Source organism: Mustela putorius, unplaced genomic scaffold (genome assembly GCF_011764305.1).
Source record: "Mustela putorius furo isolate JIRA1106 unplaced genomic scaffold, ASM1176430v1.1 tig00003853_pilon_pilon_pilon, whole genome shotgun sequence".
NCBI lineage: Eukaryota > Metazoa > Chordata > Mammalia > Carnivora > Mustelidae > Mustela > Mustela putorius.
The window spans coordinates 52,574,663-52,599,652 of record NW_025422005.1 but is presented as its reverse complement, the minus strand read 5'-3'; the positions used below and the strand labels follow the sequence as shown (position 1 = coordinate 52,599,652).

Genomic DNA, 24,990 nt, shown 5'->3' with positions numbered 1-24,990 from the left:
AGTGACCTCCATGTTCCTAAACCCAATGTCTGTTTTCTTAGCCTTTGTCTTACTGGGCCTTCTTAATCCAGCTGATCTCTCCTGGCTTCTTGAAATACTTTTTTGTATTTCAAATAAATTAAAAAAAAAAAAAATACTTTTTTGTAGTTCACTTGGATTCAAGAAGATGACTCTCTTGGTTCTCCTACCAGACTGACTTCCTTCTCTCAGACTCCCTCACTGCTTCCTCTTCATTTTGGTGACCTTTAAGTGCTACAGTGTCCCAAGACTTAGTCCTGAACCTCTTCTCTTTTCTGCCCATAGCCCCTTGCCAGGTGATCTTTTTGGGTCCCGTGATTTAAGTATTACCTGTACCCAATGAATCTCAAATGTCAGTCTCTAGTCTGACCCATTCCCCAGACTCCAGACTCATATATAACCAACTGCCTAGGAGACCTTTCCACGTGGATATCTAATAGACATCTCAAACTTCAAATTTCTACATCTGAAATGTTGACTCCCTGACAGCAACCAGTATTGGCCGTCATAGTAAATGTCAACTCTGTCCTTCTCTTTGATAAGGCCAAATATCTTGGAAGTCCTTCCTAGCTCTTCTCTTACATATACTCCTCACCTCCCTTCAATTCACCCGCAAATCCTAACGGTCCTACCTGCAAAGCATAGTCAGAATCCAACCACCTCCACTGTTAGTACACTATTAATGCCACTGCCACCTGCCACCTGGATTTTGGAATAATCTCTTACATGGTCTCCCTGCTTCCACCATTGCCCTGATGTAATCTTTTTCTTGGCACGGCAGTCCATAAGCCTTTTAACCTAAGTCTAGTCATAAACCCATTTTGCATAAGCCCATTTTGCTCCTTGGCCCCACCTCCCCTCTACCATGGTCTTCTGGCTCATTCACAGCAAAAGCAAAAGTCCATATGAGGGCCAGTAAAATAAGGCTCTTGGTGATCTGGCCCCCAGCTGCCTCTCTGGTCTCTTCCTCTATGATCAATCCTTGTTCACTGCATCACAGTTACAGTGGCCTTTGCTGTTACTGAGCACACTAAACACTAACTCAAACCCTTTGCCTGGGATACATTTCCTCAGTTATTCTTATGGTTTTAAAATCCCACTTAATTCAGATCTCACTGATGAGCCCTTTATAAAGTAGTAAGACTCGTTCTTCTGCCTCCTTCCTCCCTCGGCTTCCATTCCCAGCCAAAAGTACCACTGTGTCTCAACCCTGTGTTACTTTTCCTCCACAGCATTCGTTGCCCTCAGACATGCAAGTTTACTTATCCTTTTCTTTAAGATTTATGTCCCCCAGCTCCCAGAATAGAAGCTTTTTGCTGTTTACAGCTGACTTAGAACAAAGGAAGTGTTTACCCCAGAGAAGGTGCTCAATAGGTATACAATGTGACTATTAATGACAGTGATCTCAACAATATACTCCCTAGGAACAACAAGCAGATATAAAACGAGGCAATGAGGATGGAACCCTGGCTGCAGCAGCTTCCAAATCCTCCAACGTCTGGCCCACTGGGGCAAGGGGTCCTGACAGGACAGTGTTGCTCTGGCTCCCAAGGGACCATGTACCATCCTCAGTGTGGCCCCAGCCCGCACTTTCTTACTGTCCCAATCACACAGCCAGAGGGCAATGGAGCTTTGTCTGGAACCATGACATCTGACCGAGGGTCGCTCAACCAGCAGACAGGTCTCATGAAAGCTGCTGTCTATCAGAAAGGAGTGAAAATACATTGGGAAGTAGACTGTACTTCCTTCTTGCTTTATTTCCCTGTTTATAAAAGCAACACATGCTTAGTTTAAAATCAAGAAAATCAGGGTACCTGGGTGGCTCAGGTGGTTAAGCATCTGCCTTTGGCTCAGGTCATGATCCCAGGGTCCAGAAACTGGGCTCGCATCAGGCTCCCTGCTCAGTGGGGAGCCTGCTTCTGTCTCTCCCTCTCTCAAATAAATAAAATCTTTAAAAAACTAAGAAAATGGTTAAGGAAAATATGTCCCTATTCCACCACTAAAAGGTAACTATTAATGTTTATGTGTGAGCCTTTCTAGATCATATGTACATAAAGTAGTAACGGACTATATTTTTTCCTTATCAGTTCATTTAACGTATTTTTAACTTCACAAAATGTGTATTTCTGGGGCACATTTGTATCTGATTCTATTCAAGGATAGTTATTTTGGGGTGCCTGGGTGGCTCGGTCAGTTGGGCCTCTGGCTCATGATTTCAACTCAGATCATGATCTCTTAATGGGTCATGGGATTGAGTCCCATGTCACTCTGTGCTCAGCAGGCAGTCTTCTTGGGATTCTCTCCTCTGCCCCTCCAACCCCGTACACAATCTGTCTCTCTAATAAATAAATCATTTTTAAAAATTGCTATTTCAAGCTGAAGTCTTCAGACCCAACATGTCTTGTGTCACTGAGCGTAACTGAGGGAAAGGTAAACACTGAATTGGGGAACTAGAAAATTCAAGTTCTGGCCTGTGTTCTGTGCCAACTATGCAATCTTCCATAATTCATTTCCTCTGCCCATTCCATGTTCTTCCATGCTCTCTTATTTATGAAAAATATTTTCATTGAACTTCTCATAGTTAATCCCACCTGCTCCAGATGGTCTCCAGATTCTTCAAATGATTAAAAAAAAAAAAAAAAAAAAGAATCCATTATGTATTGGTCTATACAAGATGTACCTGACATATTTAGGTTGACCTTAGCCAGCAGCTAGAGTTTTAATATCCTTAAGCGACAAAGCTTACAGTTCCTTCTTTCCAGACCTGTTACCTGGTTTGTGTATACGACTCCCAAAGGTTACAATTCTCCCCATTGACCATGACTGACGGGGCTCTAAAAGTGAATATTCTGTTCCTCAGCTTCTCTAGGGTTTTACATGTCTGCAGGAGACCTGGAATTTGAGAAATACAGTCCTTTGTGTTTAAGATAACCCTTTATCTCCTCAGTAATAAGGGAAGCCTTAGGATCCTTCTGAGTTTCAGATTTTTTCCTTGGTACAATTTAAGGACTGAAACTGGTAGGTGATCTCTAAAGGTATTTCCAGCTCCTAAAAGGGGAAACCTTTGGTTCTGAAGCTCATCAACCAACAAATGCACATAACAAGACAAAAAGGGTGAGAAATATAAACTGGAACACCAGGACAAGAAAGCAGAGATATGACGTCCCTTTGGAACTCTATATTCAGGTGCTCTAGTAGTTATTTCTACTAAGTTTTAACAAAAGTGAGAACAAAGTTCAACTTCAATATATAGCATCATGGCACTGTTTATTAGTAGAAATGCTCCCTTATCCTTTTTCCCGAAACACCAAAACAAACTGAAAATTACAAGTAGGGAATATAAATCCAATACTTTTTACTGCAAAGATAACTGGGTCTCCAAAATAATCTTTGAAATAACAAATGTAAAACCCCTAACGAATGAGATAATGAAGAATCTAGCCATATGTACACTATATAGTAAATGCCCAATACAGGTCAGCTCTTTTCTTTTTCCTTTCCCTCTTTTGAGTTTCAATTTTCCAGAAATATCCAATTTTATGGATGCTATTTTCTCTTCAAATCTTAAAGGAAAATGTCTAAAGCAATACATTTATTCAACCTGAATTTGGTGGACCTACAGTTCACCTTTATAAACCAAGAGATTACTGACCTGAATTTAAATCTCGTCCTGGATTGAAGGCCCGGCTATTAACAGTGGTAGAAAGTTGATCGCAACTAATTGTTCTAGATACATTGGTATTAAAGTTCCCATCAAATCTGAAACAACAGAAGAGAATTAGCAATATTTATTTAGTGGTTAATGAATTTAAAAAAACCAAGGTAATCCATATTGCATATGAGGGAAGCTCATAAACATTAAGTTATGATTTAGATTTTAGAAGTTGAAAAAAATCACTTCAGAACAGTATGGGAAAAATATGTGTTCTACAAGGCTTTAGAAATCAAGTTCAGTTCTAAGGAGATTAAAAAAAATAACCATTCTTTGATCCAATTCTCACTGTAATGAATTTGAGTCAGGTAAAATCATACAGAAAACAGGTTTGACAAAATTCAGCCTTAAGCTCTGATGGTATATATGAAACAAGTCTTTATCTTATCTGAAAACCGTGAAAAAGAACAAAAATTGTGAGTAGTGAAGGAAAAAAAATGTTTGTGGAGTAGGAAACATCTAGACTTGATTCCCTGCTTTTTCACTATTAAACATGTGACTCTAGACAAACTCCAATTTTTCTGAGCCTCAACTTTCTAATCTAAAGAAGAAATTAAAAAAAAAAAAAAGACAAAAAAGTTCCTCTTGTGGTGTAGAACAGAGTTTGCACATCCTGGATTGCAATATAAATAAGGTCAAGGTCTTTTTGATTTCCAATGGTAGTACAATGGCGAAGACTAGAGCTAGAACAATGCTAGTACTCTTAAGACTAATTGCTGATAAATAAATACTAGTGTAATCAGTGACTCATTTGCTAGAGCAAACAATAAGCTACAGAAAAATCAGAGGAAAATGTACCATCTCAACCTTATGTATTCCCTATGAGTACTTCTTTTCTTACCAGACTTTTTATGTGAATTTAATCTAGAAGTAACAAAAGCCAAAAATCTTAAATTTCTAAATAACCCATTGAGAATTTCATTTGCTGATAAGACCCCTGAAATCACTAAGAGTTCCCGCACGAAATTAACTCAATCTGAAATTAGGGTTTTTAAAAATTTGCGTTAAAACGTACACCTCAGCTAAAAAGTAGCCTTGCTGAAACTCCATTTACATAGGTAGAGAAGCTTTATGACCTGGAAGAAGCAGTCCTAAAAGTCAAGATCCACTGGATTATTCACATGAACTTTGATGGTCTGTTGATCACATCTCATAATACGTAAGAATTACAACGTTGAACTGATTGCATAAGTAAGGGGACTAGATCATTACATGGTGCACTGGGTTCTAAAACGAAAGTTACACAGCTTTGTTTGGAATACACATCATCTCAAAGGAAGAGGTAACTGGATTTTAAGAGAACTTTAGTTCAGCCTCCAACCCAGGTCAGAATTCCATCAACATTGTCAACTGTACCTCCAAGGACACAGTTGCTTCACCAACGTGGTTGCCCTTCCTTGGACCTGCTCCAATTTGTCTAGACAAGAGACCGATGCCTCAAAAACCACAGATGGAGAGAAAAGAATAAATTCATACATCAGCAGCTGCCTGTGTGCATGGGGGCAAAGCAATGTGATCTCACTATCCCTCTCTTGCAGCATTTGAAATCTGTGTCGCAAGAGTGGCACTATACAAGGAGCTCACCTGCTCTCCTTGCTCTAGACAGCCATGTTAAACCTACTCCCTCATGTGCTTCTTAAATGAAAGGACCATAGAATATTCAGGCTTTGTGGGCTGGCTATCCAGTCCCTACCCCAACTGCAAAAACCCCGCCATTGTTAATCTTCCAAAAATCGGCAGAGTGCCAGACTTGTTTCTCCACCCCTGGCCCAGTATCAGGGCAGTCCAAGAGAATTCTCTGAAATGATAAAAAATGGATTACTTTTGCATTGTCTAATATGGTAGCTACATGTGGCTACTGAGCATTTAAAATGGAGCTAATGGAGCTTAGACATTAAATTTTTAAAAGTGTTCAATTTCAGTGAACCTACCAAATTTTCTATTCTGTATAATTTTATCTTAACTGTAAATCACAGTGAAAGAGTGGTTACCGTATTGGACAAGTTCAATTCTGTATGTTTCTCTTATTTTTCCAGTCAGCCTTCAGATCTCTCTATTCACTTATTACTCTCCCAGAAAAGCCCTATCCTGACTGTGGATGATTTCTTATTCTGTATCAAATGCCTCCATCTTCCCTCAAAGCACATGTCGTGATTTTTAATTTATGGCTCCATTTGAGTATTTTTCATGGGTAGATTCTTATCGCTATATGAACAGATAAGATCTCCTTGAGGGCAGGCACCACTATGTATATATAACATTTAGCACTGTTTTCATCAAACCAAGCATTCCTATTCACTGATGTTCTATGAGGCTCCATGGTGCCAATGCTTAGCCCTGTTCTGGCCTCTACCTGTTAAGTTCCGGAGGTCCAAGCAAAAGAGGACCAGAACTCACATGTGTGGTTCCTAATTCCTGAAAGTCTCTGGTATCAGAACCACGTGGGATGCACGCTGGAATGCAGATTCCTAGGATCTACCCTAGAAGGGTCTGACTGGATGAGTCTGGGGTAAGGCCCAGGAAACTGACTTTGGCAGGCTCTCCAGAAAAAAGAAACTTATCAATCCTGTCATGTATTATTCCTTTAGAAATAAAGCAGTAGAGTGGTTTTCTGTATAAACATGGGTACATGAAAGTATGCTTCAAAAACAGTACTCTCAAAGTCAGAAGGTCTTCCAATTTGAATCAAGAGAACAGAGTAATTTGGAGGTATGCCTGCAACTTACATCTGGACTGTGCTGCACAAATTACAAACCCCTTTTATTTTTGTAGAGGTTTTATTTATTTTAGTTATCTCTACACACAACATAGGGCTCGAACTCATGACCCTGAGATTAAGAGTGATGGGATCTTCTGAATGAGCCAGCCAGGCATCCCACAAACCCGTTTTAGACCAACCCACTTCCCAGCTGAAAGTGACACCATGAATAGAGGCTTGAACCCATCACCCAACAACCCAGCCAAGGATGAGCCACACACCACACTGCTTAACTTAAGTGACACATAATGAAGAACTTGCCAGAAGGAGCAACTCAAGAGTTATTGACAGTTTCTTCCAGGAGTAGTGTAAGTTTGGTGAGAAGCCCTGTCTCCCTGGATGGAGTCTCCACAGCCAGGACGCAGACCATCAGCCCATTCCTTGTGAAGTCTGCAGCCTGGTGCTAAACTCAAATAGATTCCCCAGGTCTTTGTTAAATGAAAAGCTGCTCCTGGGGAATCACAGAGAGGAAACTATTTTTACAGGTTGCTTTCCTTTCTGTACTGGAAAGATCATCTTGAAGAACATTAACAAAAATATTTTTCTAACAATAAAACACAGAAGTGATTCATTAACAAAAGTGCTCAGTAAACATGTGAGTTACAAAACGGTTTCACAATGTAGTATTTGTCACCAATAAATCACCCAACCTTCTCTTCCCACTACCTCCTACAGTTCTAACCAGATTGGTCCATTAACTGTTGGATCCCAACTATGATGTTTTCCAGTGTCCAGTGCACTCAACAAAGCCCAGCTTTCCTTCTCCTCCTCCCTGAAACTTGTCAGTTCCAGCCCATGCTGAGCCCTTCCTCCTCCAACATGCTAGTGCCATTCTGTGTCTGAATCCCACGCTTGTATATGTTTTTAATATTTATTTTTACAAAAAAATTTTTTTTTTTACAGATAGACAGCACATACGTGTACCCATAAGCCAGGGGAGAGTGAGAGAATCCCAAACAGTTTCCATGCCCAGCGTGGAACTCAACATGGGACTTGATCCCATGACCCTGCGATCATGACCTCAGCCAAAATCAAGGTCAGATACTCAACTGACTGAGCATTGTTTTGTAATCAGGTTTAAGACAGTGTCATAACAGGTGATGTGTGGTTTTAGATTCTATTTATAGTAACAAAATACCAGTCAACAAAAATTTAATATGAATTATAATGAGGGCTGCCAGGTGGCTCTGCTGGTTAAACATCTGCCTTTGGCTCATGTCATGATCCCAGGGTCCTGGGATCCAGCCCCATATTGGGCTCCCTGCTGGGCTGGGGGACCTGCTTCTTCCTCTCCCTGTTTGTGCACGTGCTCTGTCAAATGATGACCAAAGCACTGCCAGTGGGGCAGAACGCGATTAAGTCACAGTCAGGAGTGAGAGGTACACGAACCTGGACTGCAGTTTGGGTTCAAACTACATTTTGCTGTATACCTCTTACACATAATGTAGGATTTCTAAGCCTCTGTTTTTCTCATCCATAAAATGGCAATAGTATACCTATTTCATAAGGTTGTGTTAAGAATTCAATCAGAAAATGGCTATGAAGAGCCTGGTACACAGTAGGCATTTAATAGATAGTAAGAACTAGTACTGGATGTGTTAGTAACAGTTACCAGCTAGTAAGTACTCATCATATGTTCCAAGTGCTTTGCATAGATTACCTCATCTAATCTTCACAAAGCATGAGAAAAGTACTATTATTACCACCATTTGAATGCCTGGAAACTGAGGCACAGAAATGCTAAATAAAGAAGCACAAGGTTCACAGCTGAGAAGCAAAAAGAACCAAGATGTGAACATATATTCCAGCTCTTGTTCATAATGAATACAATGTATCTCAATAAATCAACGAATTATCATTAAACATTATCTAAGATAGCTGAAGTAGAATTCAATTATCTCAGAGGAAAAGAGTGCTCTGAAAGATTGCAGGGCATAGGGGAAATCATTGCTTTTCAGTTAACAGAAAATGACAGCAGCTGGGGGCCCTGGGTGGCTCAGTCAGTTAAGCGTCTGCCTTCAGCTCAGGTCAGAATTCCAGGGCCCTGGGATCGAGTCCCATGTTGGGCTCTCTGCTCAGTGGGGAGTCTGCTTTTCCCTCTGCCTCTCCCCTCCCTTGCTCTCATGTTCTTTCTCTCTCTCTCTCTCTCTCCCCCTCAAATAAAAATCTTAAAAAGAAGAAGAAGAAGAAGAAGAAGAGAAGAAGAAGAAAATGATAGTAGCTAAACATAAGTCTTCACGATGCATAGCTACAGAGAAAGAGCTCTATGGACAAAGGCCAGTATGTGGAGGAAGAAGGTATTAAAGGCAGGTATTCTGTACTGATGGTTGATAACTTAAATGTTCACTAGTGGCATAGCTATGGAACTGGCCATTAAGAGAATAAACTTTTTATTATTTCATTCTAGAAAAGCCTGAAGTTCCCCTCTCATTCAGCACTGAAATCCGAGGGGAACCGGTGGGTAGGACAGTATACAAGTGCACACGTGCATTCGCAGCACAGAGGAGAGAGCTTGCAGACGGGGTGCCGGCTCACACCACTTTCTCCCCTTCCTGGTACCAAAGCTCTCCGCTGAAAGACCCCGGCATTCTGATAACCCGAGAACCTTGTAAAAACAGTTTATGTACAACAAAGATAACAGAAATAAGACAATACCAAGAAAGAAAAATATGCACCGAATTCTGAAACCTCTCACATGGGGCAACGAGTGCAGCACGCAGAACATAACAGACAATGGCCACAGCTCAGGTTTTACTGGGACGGCAGGCGAGACGTAACACTGAAACACCACTCAGGAGAGCCCCAACTGAGGTGGTACAAACACACCGGCTTCCAGAGCTCAAACTTGATCCCCAAATAAAAATACGTGAAATCTTTTCTTCTCAAGGAATCCAGAGGACAATCCTGATGTTTTAGAATGAAATACCCACCTTCCAGGAGAACCTTAGCCAGAGGGCAAGCTGACCTCTGTCTTGCTGGCTCAAGGACATGGGTGTATATGTGTGTGTGTGGGGGGGGGTGGTTTCAAAATTTATGAGTGAATGATGAGCAGATTGTCACCTCATCCCGAAATCTGACTTAATTCTTCCTCTGAGTAATACACTTGTGGTGGATGCTGGTGGTTTTAAATGAACTTACTCCTATCAAGCCCCCACATTAGGAGACCCGTCACCTACTCTCCTTCCTCCTGCTTCCTGCCAGATGGTATTCTGTAAGTGGGAACAGTCTCAAAATAATCTCAGTGGTCTTGAGTTCCTCCAGAGATGCTAAACCTCAGCCATGGGGAGCATGCACCCCCCCCCCCCAGCTGGGTTAACACACAATGTCTACAAAGAAACCTCCCTCTGCTTCTGTCGCTGCCTACGCACGGTTGTGCCAGTCAGGTAAGGAAGCAGGTGTTGACCGGGGGCTTGGAGATACAGGAGAGTCGTGTGTCCCAAGCGGGTGAGTCAGCTAGATGTAACTAGAAGAGGAAAAACCCCCTTGTTATCACTCCACCCTCCACTCATCTACACTCACTAATGTCTGCTTCTCTTCTGGTCTCCAGATTACTACTGGACTCCATAAGAAATACTTGCTTAGCTGTCCCTGTGACACGAGGCCCCTCCAATCCCCAGAGAAGACAAGGTTGCCTTGCCTAAGACAAGAATGCATTATATGTGCATGTGCTTCTCCAAAATACTATTTATAAAAAAAAGAAACCTACTATTCAGCCCAATTTGGGGACTCAGAGAAATGTAAAGTTCATGCTTATAATACTTTATAAAAACATGTCAGTCAGGGCACCTCCGGGGCTCAGTGGGTTAAAGCCTTCGCCTTCAGCTCAGGTCATGATCTCAGGGTCCTGGGATCGAGCCCCTCATTGGGCTTTCTGCTCAGCAGGGAGCCTGATTCCCCCTCTCTCTCTGCCTGCCTCTCTGACTACTTGTGATCTCTGTCTGTCAAATAAATAAATAAAACTTAAAAAAAAAAAAAAAAAACTCAGTCACTCTTAGGAGTTACCTAAAAGATTTTTTTCATTGAGAAGTATATTAGCTGCCAGTCACATTTATGTAATTCCAGGTTTACGGAAAAGGTCAAGCACTGGTAAAATCATAGACTGTCATATAAAATGAGCAGGGCAATTCAACTTATCTTTATATATGTGCTTTTAAAAGAAATTATAAGAAGAGAATGATCTTATCTAAATCTCCTATAGACCCTTCTCTTAAAAAAGGAGATATTGGATTATGACTGCTTTCTGTACTTATTTTCATAAGATAAAACCAGTGCCTGAAATTCAGTTTCAAATAACTCTATCTTTCCTACGCCTGTAAGTTTGGGGGGGAAAAAAAACTTCCTTCTGGATTTACTTTCATGAACAACTAATCGAAACTGCATCCCGAGGGAGAAAACAGAACTGTGACTCCCACTTTGATCTCTTCCCCATGGAGAAATTCACTCCCTGCCTGGCTTGCAAGATGTTCATTTGATTGACGTTTGCTCTGATGTGCAAACTGCTTTGAACTTCAGACATTTAATTCCCATCAGGCTGCAGTCATTTTTATTCTCCTTCAACAGGATTTACAAGCAGGAGATCAGCAAATGTAGAAGATAAAATAAATTTGCAGAAGCTTTGAATCTTACATCAAAACAGTGTTCGAGTGAGTTCCAATTGGATTTCATTCAGCCGCGATTCACAGTGTAAATCAACTTTTCAGCGGAGTCCCAGTTTAGAAAGAAAAAGACATAAAGGAGAGAGATACATACACCAGTTGGGGTTTACTTCCTGAATCTCTTTTTTGGTCTTTGTTTAAATTTCCTATGGAAGATGATTTGCCAGGCAAATCACTCAGAACCTTGGGTTTTCCTCAACGTTTCCAATGAAGCCTGCCCAATTTATCACTTAGCACACAAAAACCACACCCACAGTGTGGATTCCCAGGGTGATGGTGAAATGTGGTATTGTTCATGGATACATTTTTGAAGCAATAATTTAAAAAGCAAATCCCTGAGGATCTCTCAGAAGAGCAAGGCTTAAACTGCTAGTGGAGTTCATTAACAAAGCCACTAGGATGACAGCTAATGGGACAGGGGAATATTTCTGACTTGTTTGCTTGTTCTTAATCATGCCTAAAATGCAAAGACAGGTGCAAAAGGTTAAAAAAAAGAATCCCACTATTTCTTCTGGAAGCAGAATCTGGTATGAGATCAGAAGCTGGTGTGGAACAAATGCCGTGAGACTCCGATCTAGTTTACTACACAAGGCTGGTCCTTGCCACCAGGGCTGCTGAACTACCAAGTTCCATTTTGGGAACTTTCTGTGCTCTAGGAAGCACAGAAAAGACAGTAACCTTGACCGGTAGCTGTAGGAGCCTTTCAAAGAAGGCCTGAACACGGAGAAATGCTCACCTCTAGCAGACCCCCTGATCCTAGAAACAACCTAACAGTGGCTGGTCTACCAGGAGAGGGAGAGATCCCTTCACTTCCAACCAACCAGGTTCCCGCTCATTCTTTCTGGGAAGAGTCCGCTCTCCAAATATTTGAGCAACACCAGTTGAAAAGAATTAAACAAGAACCCCCTTATCTTCCACTTAACCACCCATGAGAATAAAGTTAAAGAGAGAGCTAAGATAAAAATCAAACATCTGCACTGGCAAATATTTAAACTCTATGAATGGCAGAGGAAAGGGGTAAGAGTAGAATCACTTCAAAAAGGAACTATCACATTTATAAAGTAAATGATACTTGAGCCCCCCCCCCCACGCCAAGTTTACTTATTCAAACACCTAAATTAATGGGCAAACTGAAAAGCTGTCAAATAACATGTAATCACGTTCCCAGAAATGGTTTTTCCTTCCATCTCTGCAGAGATTGGAGAGATAAGTCACATTCTTTTTGTTCTTATCAGTATTGAGGATTAAACCTTCAGGCTTCAGCAACTCAGCTACAGCAGAAACAGGGCCCGTGTCAAACAGCCTTGGAAGGCAAGGCTTTCAGAGCAATCAAGTTTCTTTACTAAAGTCTAAGTGTCCTACCAACCAGCTCCCTTTTCCACCATTTTCTCACCCCACAGATCACGGAGAGGAGACCCTGGTGTGATCTCGTGTCTGTGTGTTGATTCAAAGTGGAGGTATTATTCATTTACACTCCCCTCTCTCATGGAAGCTTGGAACACTGCCCGGGTGACATCAGAGGGATTGGAAGTAGATCCACGACCACATTCAACATTTATCCTTGTCCTCCTCATCACCAGGTTGTGGCAGGGGTACATGAAAAAGAAAGAAGGTACTTAGAAAAAGAGAAGAATGCAAGCAGGCAGAGGACTGGCGTGACTCACAGGTCCCTTTGTGCTGACCCACACCCCATGTCCAACCTGCCACTTGACCTCTAGGAAGGGTTGAAGGTACCACACAGTCATATATTTATAAGCTTCTCTCTCTTGCTAAGAGGACTGTGTGTGTTCTCAGGACCTGTGGCCCAACGTCAGCTGTGAAGAGTAAGACTTCAGTCAATCAATGTCTGCTGAATGAATAAATGCATGAAACCTTAGAGGGCAGAGACTTCCTGGGACTAGAGACTGGAAATCTGTGTGGCTTCTTCCTTGGTAAATAGTCGACAACTGTGAGTCGTAGGACACAGACATCAAAGAGAAGCGCTAAGAACCTCAGAGTTAGCAGATGACCTCGCAGATGAGCTGGTTCATTCTCCCAGGCACATACGCAGTGGAGAGGGAAGAGGCCTGTCCCAATTTCCCCCTTCGGCGAAAGAAACATGAAATAAAAGATGCGGAATACTTAGGGCCGGGTCCTCAAGAAGCCCCACTGACGCGGCATCGCAGAGCTCATAAAGCCGTGTGCGCAGCATCACACTCGGCCAAATGGAGTCCCCAGAAAGAGATTACAGACGGGATGGTTCTTCAGTCTTGGCAACCTTTGAAATCACTTGGGTATTATTTGCACAAGAAACATATGAAAAGCTCAAGGAAAGCCTGCGGTTCTCTGCAACCGTGGGGTCTATTTTGCTAAAGCTGGGGTAGTCTACCATCTTGTTTCTTTTAGAGACTAGCTTTAAAAAAAAAAAAGAAAAAAAAAGAAGAAGAAGAAGAAGAAAAAGGGAATCAGAGGATCAGCTCTCCCTAAAATCCACAAAAGGCTATTGGTGAAATTCAGTATTTTAGCAGATTGACAGGTCTCCCTTCCTGGCATAAAGGGTCACCCAAGGAAAAGCCAGAAAGTAGGACCGTCAGCTGACCCAAAGGCAGATGTGTTTTCCGACAGTCCTTGAGGTACAGATATCCACCTACTACCTACACACACACGTGCATGTGTGCACAGAAAGGCCACAGATCACTTCAAGAACATGGTCTTAAGACTGAGAAACAGACTAATCTGACGATGGGAGGTTTACATTCGGCCAACTCAGAAATTTTAGAAAGTCATACAACAGCCTCAAGTGAAACTCTAAGAAGGAATATAATGTTTGGCATTTCCACTGGCACATGAGCCATTCCAATTTGACCACAGGACAAAATATTTTGTCATTAAAAAAAAAATGACTTGAAGTCAGGTAACCCTGACAAATTCTAGTCCCTGCTCCTGGACACAAGCTCTGAGTCTACTTCCTCATGGGCAAAATGGAAGGTGGGGGAGGGGAGGACACAGTACTCACCCCACCACAGCTGTAGAAAGGATCACTGGAATCATCTAGGTAACAGAATATTTACAGAAGTAAAGCCTAAGAAGGTATTTTACTGAAGTGTAAACATAGGTAACTTTTACAGAAGTTAAATAATGTAACTTAGCTTAGCTGGCCTTCTGAAATGTAAAGCATTTTATAAAATCTTGGTTGAATTTTGAGCTCTACTGCAATCCTTCCGGTGCTAATATCCATAAAGACTGTATTATCTGTAACATTTCACCTGCCTGCAGGTAGTAATAATTTTTAAAAGGACTGGAGATGAAAGTTTGAGATAAGGGAGAATAACTTGAAAGGCTAAGTGTGTCATATAGCACTTTGAGGGCAAAAACATACCTTCTTGGGAGAAAGAACAGGACCTGCGATAAAATGAAACTCCGTTGTCAAGGACCAAGCTTGTCACATTATTTGACCTTGTGACATGGCACGAACAAAAGAGCAAGAGTCTTAAGTGTTCAAGAGCACCGAAGTCACCTAAGTTTTATTTTTCGTAAGAGCATAATAAGTCTTATAAGAAAATGTACACAGGGCTAAACACTTTGCATCATTTTTTCACATGCGTTACCTTAAAATAGGACGGGGGGAAATGGGAGTTTGCCCACATGTGGGTCGTTTATTATGTCTAGAAACATCATTTTATTTATTATTTATTTATTAAGATTTTATTTATTTATTTGACAGAGATTACAAGTAGGCAGAGAAGCAGGCAGAAAGAGAGGAGGAAGCAGGCTCCCCACTGAGCAGAGAGCCTGATGCAGGGCTCGATCCCAGGACCCTGGGACCATGACATGAGCTGAAGGTAGAGGCTTTAACCCACTGAGCCACCCAGGCGCCCCTAGAAACATCATTTTAAATGGAACTATGTATTAGCACAGCATTAGAACTACACATTTCAACTTGGCCTTGTCTCCTGAACTGCCATGCATATAACATATTGTGTATTTGGGGGCAGGCGGGGACAATTTGTGGGATGAAAATAAAATGATGCTATAGGCTAGTCTCAACTTGCCGAACACCTCTCCAGGATGATCTGCGTGAACTCGAAATCAAAATCAGCATGTTCACACTGAATTCATCTTCCTCTTAAAAAATATTTTGCTGGGGTGACTGGCTGGCCTAGTTGGTAGAGCATGTTATTCTTGATCTTGTGGTGAGTTTAAGCCCCGCATCGGGGCTTATTCCTATCCTCTGAGATGCTCAATTTAAAATTTATAACCACCTGTTAAAATCTTTCTCCCTACCCAAATATCCTATGCAATTTGGTTGGCAGATGTCATATACTCTCTGTCTAGGGGCTATCTTCCATGTAACCCACCACCACCCAGGACAACCTTTATTCTCCTGCAGTCCCTCCTTGAGGTGCCATTCCTTTCCTCCTGAATAATTAGGATCGCTTGACTGACAAGGAACTTCCTCCCTACCACAACTTCTCACAAACCCTCCTTTGCCACCTAGTTGATTTACCCAAATCTCAGACTGACCACAGCATTTCTTTGCTTTAGAATCTACTGTTTAGAGAGAAGAAAGTGCCCAACTGACCAAGGATTTTGAGCCCTGCACAGCACATCTCTTACCCACCACTGCAGCTCTATGTTCCACCTCTGCACACTCAAAGCTTTATGCTGCTTGCTCGTTTCCATCTGAAGCATCCTTCCCTAGATCAACCTGCAGGAGCTCCACTCTTCAAGGCCCCAGCTACCACTTCTCTACCAAGACTGAGTGCTCACAGGCCTCTGTTCATAATCGCTTTTTCTTCTAAGGGAGACTTTGGATTTTTCACGGCACCTGACACAGTCCGCGTTAGCTTACTTTAATGTCCTATGAGCTCCTGAAAGTACAGACTGCTTTATTCATTTTTGTCTATGATGGAGTATCTGGGACAATGTCTTGTACATTAACAGCCTTGAAGAGGATCCAGACAAGTTGAGTGGAAAATGATATACATATGTGCTTGGAAATTTCATGTTTTTAAATTTACCCTGCATACAATCATTAATATTATGTAGTAATTATTCGTATCTATGATTACTCTATTAAATGATTAAACCTGGTAACTGAGATAACCAAGTCAACATCAACCTACATTTCCTATCAGAGCTTCTAACAATGGAATAATACTCAGAAGAAGACAACTATCCATAAATGGGCCTAAAGGTACTTGAATTTCTGTCCAGAGGGGAAGTAGCTCAATAATTCTATTATCATCATCACTACCAGTACTCAAAAACTAAAGACAAAATCAGATTTGCTACCATGTACTAACTCCTCCAGTAGATATTTAATACGGACCTGTTCATGCAAGGTGTTGAAACTGACCAGATCCCTAAATTCAAATGTGAGAAGAAAGATGAGAGTGCACACAGAGTACGAATAGAACTTAAAACCTGGCAGGAACTACTCTCACAGTTACTCAGAATCAACATCAGCCACCTTTGGCTCCTCCCTCTTCTAATGCCCAAGATAGAGGGTGCCCACAGCCAAGCTCCTGCCCCACTTGTTCCTTGCCTATGTAAATGCTATCAGACTAGGTCTTCTAGTTGTTACATGGTTCACAGGTAAAAATCCCCTTAAATGGGGATCTTCATTTCATTCCCTTTTGCAAAAATGTTTAATTCTCTCCTTCAACCGTTATTTATTGAATGTCTACCATGTATCAGGCAATACATTTAAAGAAGCACAGTAAGAATTGTTCTTGGCTTTCATTTAAAGTCTCCTAAGTTCAATTCTTCAGTCCAGCATTTGAGGGTCTCTATTTTTTGCAGTGAACCAACTTCTCAGATGCCCCTTCCATCATTTGTTCCAGAAACAATGTACTCTTCAGTGCTTGTGGCCATTTCTAGCCATGGGATTTTCTTCATATGGACCTTTCTCTCCTGGAAAGCTCTTCTTCCATATTTCTTTATGTTCAAATCCTTTTCTTATTTCAATACTCAAATGAAATGCTTCTTCCATAAGCCATTCCACAAATGTTTATTTTTTAAAGGGATTTAATGAATGAATAACTTAACCTCTGTAGGCCTTGCTACATAATACAATCTTTTCCCCCCTAGGTAGCTCTCAAAAAGATGAAGATAAATTCCCTCATAAAACCTAGAATTTATAAATTTGGGCAGTAGGAAAAGTTGTCTATAATAGCTAATGGTTTCAGTTAAAAACAAACCTTCTAAGAAAGCTGAGGGAAATTAACCTTGAAAGCTGGGTCTCTGGAGTGTAGTTCAAACTGCTCCTTTTACAGCTGAGGAAACTGGGAACTAAAAAGGTCAAGTGAAATTTCTACAACCACATGGCAAACTGGCAGAGCGAAGGCCCATTTAGTCCTACAACTGTACTGTAAGGATGTAATCTGCATCACAGCTGAACTTAAACTGAAAGGAAAACTGTCTTCACTGTTAAGATAGTTCTCTTCCACCACGGTTAAGACTGAGGATTTTAAAAATTAAAAATAAAAAAAGAGGCCTGCCTCCTTTTAAAAATGAAAGAAGGCTCATGTCTGAGTTCAACTTTAAGGCGGGGCGGGGGGGGGGGAGGGGGGAGGCCAACTTTGACCTGAAGCTAGTAAGTCCCTAAAGAATCCTAAGGATCCTAGTTTAAGAATCTGGACATGGGGCGCCTGGGTGGCTCAGTGGGTTAAGCCGCTGCCTTCGGCTCAGGTCATGATCTCAGGGTCCTGGGATCGAGTCCCGCATCGGGCTCTCTGCTCAGCAGGGAGCCTGCTTCCCTCTCTCTCTGCCTGCCTCTCCATCTGCTTGTGATTTCTCTCTGTCAAATGAATAAATAAAATCTTAAAAAAAAAAAAAAAAAAAAAAGAATCTGGACATGAGGGGCGCCTGGGTGGCTCAGGTCATGATCTCAGCGTCCTGGGATCGAGTCCTACATCGGGCTCTCTGCTCAGCAGGAAGGCTGCTTCCCCTCTCTCTCTGCCTGCCTCTCTGCCTACTTATGATCTCTCTCTGTCAAATAAATAAATAGAATCTTAAAAAAAAAAAAAAAGAATCTGAACATTATGGGTCAGCACATTAGCCATCAAAATAAAAAAAAAAAAACTAACTTATTTCTGGCTGCTATGATGTCATCAATACTTGAACTTAATATGTGAACATAGAAATTTACACAGGATAGACAACCAATTTACATGGAAAAAGACTTTTTTTTAAAAAAAGACTTTTAAAAAATCTACCATTTATATGAGAGAGGGAGAGGGAACAAGGGGGGAGCAGCAGAGGGACAGGGAGAGGCAGGCTCCACATGAGCAGGGAGCCTAACATGGGGCTTGATCCTAGGATCCTGGGATCATGACCCGAGCCAAAGGCAGATGCTCAACCAACTGGGCTGCCAGGCGCTCCTACATGGAAAAAGACTTACTCAGCTGCCTCCACTGCTTTCTAGGCAGCTATTCACATGACCATTAACTTTTTAAGAGAAACAGTCTAGAACAACACAGCATGAAGTTTAAAGAGTGATAATTTGGCATCCTCCAACCTAAATGTGAGTGTTAATAAAAATTTAACTTCAGTGGTAGGTTTTGCACCCAATTTTCTATTCTCTAAGAGTGTGTGATGGTGAATTTTAGGTGTAAATTTGACTAACCCAGGGTACCCAGGTATTTGGTCAATGGTCAACCATTCTAGATGGTTCTGTGAAGGGATTTCTGGGATGAAATCAACATTTAAGTCAGTGGACTTGTGGGTCCAATTAACTGAAGGCCCTAATAAAGAGTGACCTCACCAAGCAGGAAGGAATTCTGTCAGCAGACTGGAGCTACCATTCTTCCTGTGCCTCCAGACCGCTGGGCTACCCTACAGATTTTGGATTTGCTTTTGCATAATCATATGAGCCAATTCCTTAAAATAGATCTATCCCCCTCTCCCTCTCTGTCACATAGATCCCCTCCTATTGGATCTGTTCTCTGGAGAACCCCAATACAGGGTTACTAACAGTAGCTACTCATGAAAAATGCCCTCCGGAGGAGCCTGTGTTCTTGCATCAGTACCCATGCTGGCTGCTTTGTCCGTAGCATAATACCCCCAGTAAGTTTTGTGGTAAGGCCTAAAATCACATTGTTCTAGTGGGCAGTAGCCAGGGATGCATGAAATGTGGATTCTCAGAAAAAGAGATGAGTGTCCCCTGCCTTCCCCATTGCCTACATCCATCTTAGTGGATGCGCCATCTCAAAGAGCTCCTTGAAAAATGGCAGGAATCTAACTTAAATGTTTCCCAGAGTTTCTGTTTGGATTTAGTGAAGCTTTTAAAATCTGCCTTGGTGGGTATATGAGAATTCTCTCTAGAACTCAAGTCCAGCCGCCCTGGTGGGGATGTGGGAATTCTCTACAGAACTCGAGTCCCGCGGCAGGTGGCTGGCTTCCACGCGGCTTGAAAACCACTGCTTACTGCCTTTAGCTCCACCACAGTACCACGTTGCTCACCTCACCTCCTACCTGGCCTACATGCCTTCCATTCCCACCACAACGAACCAATTCACAAGCATTAACTGAGTGAGGACAACTGCACTGAACCTCACTCAGAGACGCACAAAAATAAAAACCTAAGTTCATCTTCCCAGTATTTCCTTCTTAGTTTACCCTCACATTGTTTCCTTCTTCTAAAAGAAAAAAAAAAAAAAAAAGACACAAGAATAAAAAAATAAGAGTGCCACCAGGCAGGAATACCTACAAAAGAAACTGGGGAAAGGAGGAAAAAAATGGATTAAGAGATGTGGAAGATAAAACCATTGATCTGCATAGAAGCCAAGGGTTTGTGGGTCCTGCTGAATAAACAATTAGGTTGAGAGGTTCTCAACAGAACCCCATCTCTGTGGCAAGCTAGGTTTCAAGAGACAGATATTCTGAATGTTATGCATAATGCTAGGCATAGAGGAGCTATATTCTTTAAACTCCACATTCTCTTAAGTCAGATTTATTAGTATTATACAGTCCTTTTAGACCAGGAGTTTCAAACTCACACATTAGTGTGGGCCAAGCAGGTGATCAAAGTCAGGAGAATGGGTTGGGTGTAATCCACAGGGACTGGTGGCAACTGTGGGAAGGGGAGACTGTGGGCCAGGTCCTCAAAGGGGAGTCAGACAAGCTGACTGCTGCTCAATGGGAATGTGGACCCACTATTGCCAGATCTTCAGATTTTAGAGACGACAAATACATAAAATCTCCCCCAAATTTAAATGTTGGCAACAGATTTAAAAACTTATAAATTTAAAAACCTTTAAAACATCCTTTGGAGCCAAGATAAATGCATCTATAGATCAGATATAGTCCCTGAGCACAATTCTGTGTTTGTGTGTCTGTGCACTCATCGTTGGGAGAGCCCAGTCTCTTGTGCACCCTCATCAGCGACCCAACACAAGGGGAGCTGTTCATTAAATAAGTAAATTTACCACTGAAAACACCTCTGAAAATGAGTCTGTCTTAGATTAAGCCATAATCTAATTTTTTTCCCTTGTAGAAGAGGTTAATTCTTCAGATCATTCCTTTAGCAAACATTGACAAAGCAACTAATCTCCATGCATAGGCTTGCACAAAGTTATTAACTAGCAGGACTCCTGAGTAGGAAAGAGTTGAGTGGTCTGAGAAGGAAACTATCAAAATCATCTGGAAAATCAATTTTCTGCCATTCTGCGGGTTCTCTCTGTTGTCATCAGACTATAAATCTTCAGAATCTCTGAGAGGACATTTTAAAGCCCTTCTATCTTCAGAACTGGGCATTTTATTAAAATACGCATTATCATGCCTCTGTGAGACAAATAAATGCATTATAAATCAATAACAATGAAATTCTAGGCTTGAAACTCAGTATTAGCTATTGGTTAAAATTAGCTATAAAAATATTGTCCTAGTACTAACTTATCCTTGATGCCTTTGGAGAAGAAGCCAGGTCAACAGGCCACAGGCAGCCACTTAAAATGTTAGTAACCAACAGATTAAAGGACATGGGGCCAGTGCTAGGTGTCAACACATGTTTGCAGAGCCCAGATGTTTAAGAATGGACAAGATCCAGATCAAAGGCTGGAGGTCCCTTATCTCAAGTTAATTGCTTTTATTTCTTACAACGGCAGTATTAATACATTTGCCTGGGGCCAGATACATGCCATGGGTGCCAACAGTCTGCTTTATGGGACCGTAAAATTTCACAGTCTGGAAAGACTTTAGCAATGTTCTTGAGTCCATTTTTTAAGAACTTTCATCATTACCTTATCTATCACTTTCAAGATTTAATATTTTCATTTAAAGGAGTTTACTTTTTAAGCATATTTATCTTAAACTTTGTTATCACAGTAAGAGAGAAAAGTATATCTCTGGACCTAAAGGATAATATCCATACTTATCAAATAAAGAAGTTACAACCAAAAACATCTCCCTACAGTGACCCTGTGAGGCATGTATTACCCTTATTCTCAGCTCACTGAGGAGATCGAGGCTCAGAATTAGGTGACTCCCCAGGGTCAACTTATGAATGAAAGAGGCTAGATTCAAAACCAAATCTGCCTACTGTTAAAAAAAAAAAAAAAGTTTTTACTTATGTCCTCAAATTGGTTCCCAAGACTGGGAGTTCTTCTTTTTTGTACAACTCCAATGTGAACTCCCTGAGATTCAAAATGGTAGACATTTCTGGAGGGAATGGAATATATATACTGAAAATGTGTTCAGTGAGACACCAAAACAGCAAGTGTTGAGAAAAGCATATGTTCCATGAGGGACGCAATAAAGGGAGCGAAGGATTCCCATCCGGGCACACCCCAAAAACCTACTATTATCTCCTTCCACTGATGAATCTTCATGAAGAAGGTGAGGGGGGGGTGCTTGGGGGGCTCAGTCGGTTAAGCGTCTGGCTTCAGCTCGGGTGATGATCCCAGGGTCCTGGGATCCAGTCCTGCACTGGGCTCCTTGCTCAGTGGGGAGTCTGCTTCTCCCTCTCCCTCTCCCTGTTGCTCCCCCTGCTTGTGCGCTCTCAAACAAAATCTTAAAAAAAAAACAAAAAAAAAGTGAGAGAGAGTCTCCTAATTTTAGAAGGTGTGTTCAGCCAACTGCTAGAAAAGCATCAGCTCAGAGTTACTCCAAAAACTCCTTAACATGTGTCCCTGGGTAGTAATTCAGAACTAGGAAGACTCTAAGAGGAGGGCAGTCATCCCTGCTGTGAACCCTTTTTATCAGTTATCTCTTTAATATGCCACCAGAGAGAATCTGTTCTTTACTCATTTATAGATCTTCTCATTACCCAGCTTCATTGTCTCAACTGCCCTGGTTTTAGGACCTTTGCCCCAAATGGAGGCTGGTTCTGTCAGTGAGTCCTAGTGAGGAGATAAGATGCCATGGCATCTCTCCAGAGTCCCCACGCAATGTCCGCTACTGACCACGGAAGGAGGGAAAGGCCTCCTGTGAACCTGCTTACTCGGCATGGATCCTCCTGGGAGAACAGAAGCCCTGCGGATGGTCAACTGAACTGAATGAGAAATTCCTGAAGGCCAGACACTACACTTTTTGTTCTACTGGATTCACCAAAAGGTAGATCACTGAATTTTGCCAGACATATGCATGGCCTGGATCTCAGACCTCAACCCTTATCTCAGCATATTCAAAATGGAATCATGGTCTTTACCCCCAAAGCATTTTGATGTAAGTCCTCTCAAACTTCTAAGGTGTACGTGAATATAGGTATGCCTGGCCATTTTCCCCAGTCAGCAAACACTCTTTTACCTTCTCCTGGCTGCATCTTACCCTCTCTCATGTCTGTGGATGGGACAACAATCTCCTTGACTAATCTCCTATTATCAGAATTTAAGATACTGACAATATTTTCTATTCTAAACAGCACTCCCATGACTGTCCTTACAAGCTCCTCTTTATAAACATGTACTACCATTTTCTCGAGATATTCCCCCAAATGAGCGGATCCAGGAACATGCATAACTTCCAAAGTTCACAGACTCTTGTGATCCATCCACCACCTGGGACATTTCTCTGCTTTGAGGAACGCCAGTACGTCTCTGTGTCACATTCTGCACTATTAATTATGTTCAGTATTTGCCCTCTACCCCCAAAGTTTTAATTTGTTGAGAGCAGACATCCCCTGACTCAATTCAGATTTTGACAAGGAGTAATTAACTACAAACACTGGGTGCTGGGGTAGAAATGGATGAGGTGTAATCCCTGCCCAGAACAGCAGGGGAGGCAGAGTCACCACCAACAACCCAGGATACTTTAAGTTCCACACTGTAATAGAGGTGTCTGAAACCGAACTATGGGAACAGAGATGAGGGAGCAAGTGAATCCCTCCAGGGGCAAAGGGAAACAAGGAGGCAAGGCAGGGGGGGTGGGGGTGGGGGGGATATTAGGAAGCTATGGAGAGAGGCAAATTGTTGAGCTATTTCTTGAAACATTAACAGAAGCTCACAAGGTGGGTCTAGTAATGGGATGAAGACTTACAGGACAGATTTCCAAGTAGAGACCCGTCAATTCCCGATTGTTGTTTCAACTAGAGCAACAGTTCCACTTATGAATTTAAGAAAACCTCCCATCTTTTGAGGCAGGGTTTTTCACCTTCTACAGCTACTGACATTGTGAACCAGGTCATTTCTTCTTTCTTTCCTTTTTCTTTTTTTCTTTTTTAAGATTTTGTTTATTTGACAGAGAGAGACCATGAGAGAGGGAACACAAGCTCAGGGAGTGGGAGAGGGAGAAGCAGGTTTCCTGCAGAGCAGGGAGTCCAATGCGGGGCTCGATCCCAGGACCCTGGGATCATGACCCAAGCCAAAGGCAAACGCTTAACCACTGAGCCCAGGTGCCCCTGGGTAATTCTTTCTTTGCAGGGAGGGGGGATTATCTTGTGCATTCTGGGATGTGGAACAGCATCCCTGCCCTCTCCTCACTAGTAGTAACAACTATTCCCCACCTTCGAACTGTAACGCCTGAAAATGTTTCCAGACATTGCCAAATGTCCAAGAGCATAGGGGGATAAGGCGAGGGGCAGAAATCATCCCCAGCCAAAAATCACTGTTTTAAGCGTAATTCTAGCTTTAAGGATTTCTCTCTTATTATATATACTAGCTCTTCTCTTTGTTTTGAAAATGATGTTTTCTTTGGTTCAAAACCCAATCGGGCCCTCATTCTCTTTTTAGAGAAGAGATAAGTTGTAAAAAATATTTAATTTACTAATGCCCAAAAAAAGGACATCTTCTCTGATTAAACCTAATAAAAAATGAGATGTTCACTATGATATGGAAGTGTGTATTTAATACACACACACACACACACACACATATATACTGGGGTTCAGATTTGTTTAGAAAATTACAAAGTATTTTTCATTTTTGGTCTCACTGGATGCCCAGGACACTGTGAAGTATTTATCATCATTCCTATTCTAGAGATGAAGACAGAGTGGCTGAGACATAAAATATCCAAGACCATCTGAGTGTTAGGGAGGACTGCTATCCAGACAGGCTCATGCTACATTGTATACATTTTTCCACTTAATTTAGTAAACAACTAGTAGGAGCTTCTTTAGGCTGCATACAGAGTAAGCCAGAGAAAAAGGCTCATCTTAAAGTCACATAGAGAATAAAAATGACTTAAGGATGCCCTGCTATCTACATAGCCCACCAAGAAACTAAAGTAGGAAAAAAATGCTTCTAGAAGCAAAACATTTACCCACCAAAACTATGTTGTATCTATCCTTGCATGACTTTAAGAGCACCTGATGTGCAAAAAGGGGAGTAATATATACTAATTATAACATTTACACTCAGTTTTTAAAGTATGTTAGCAGCTTTTAGTCACTCGCAATAGCCCTAGAAAATTGGTCTAATAAAGATTAT

At 41.7% G+C, this 24,990-nt stretch overlaps 1 protein-coding gene across 1 annotated transcript in view; it reads right to left on the bottom strand.

Annotated features, from left to right (window-relative positions):
- CACHD1 (cache domain containing 1) overlaps window positions 1-24,990 on the bottom strand; it is a 205,604-nt gene that overhangs the window by 73,480 nt on the left and 107,134 nt on the right. The window contains exon 4 of the mRNA XM_045064669.1: window positions 3,671-3,777. Within this exon, the coding sequence (XP_044920604.1) occupies window positions 3,671-3,777 (107 nt within the window). The remainder of the gene's footprint in view (window positions 1-3,670; window positions 3,778-24,990) is intronic.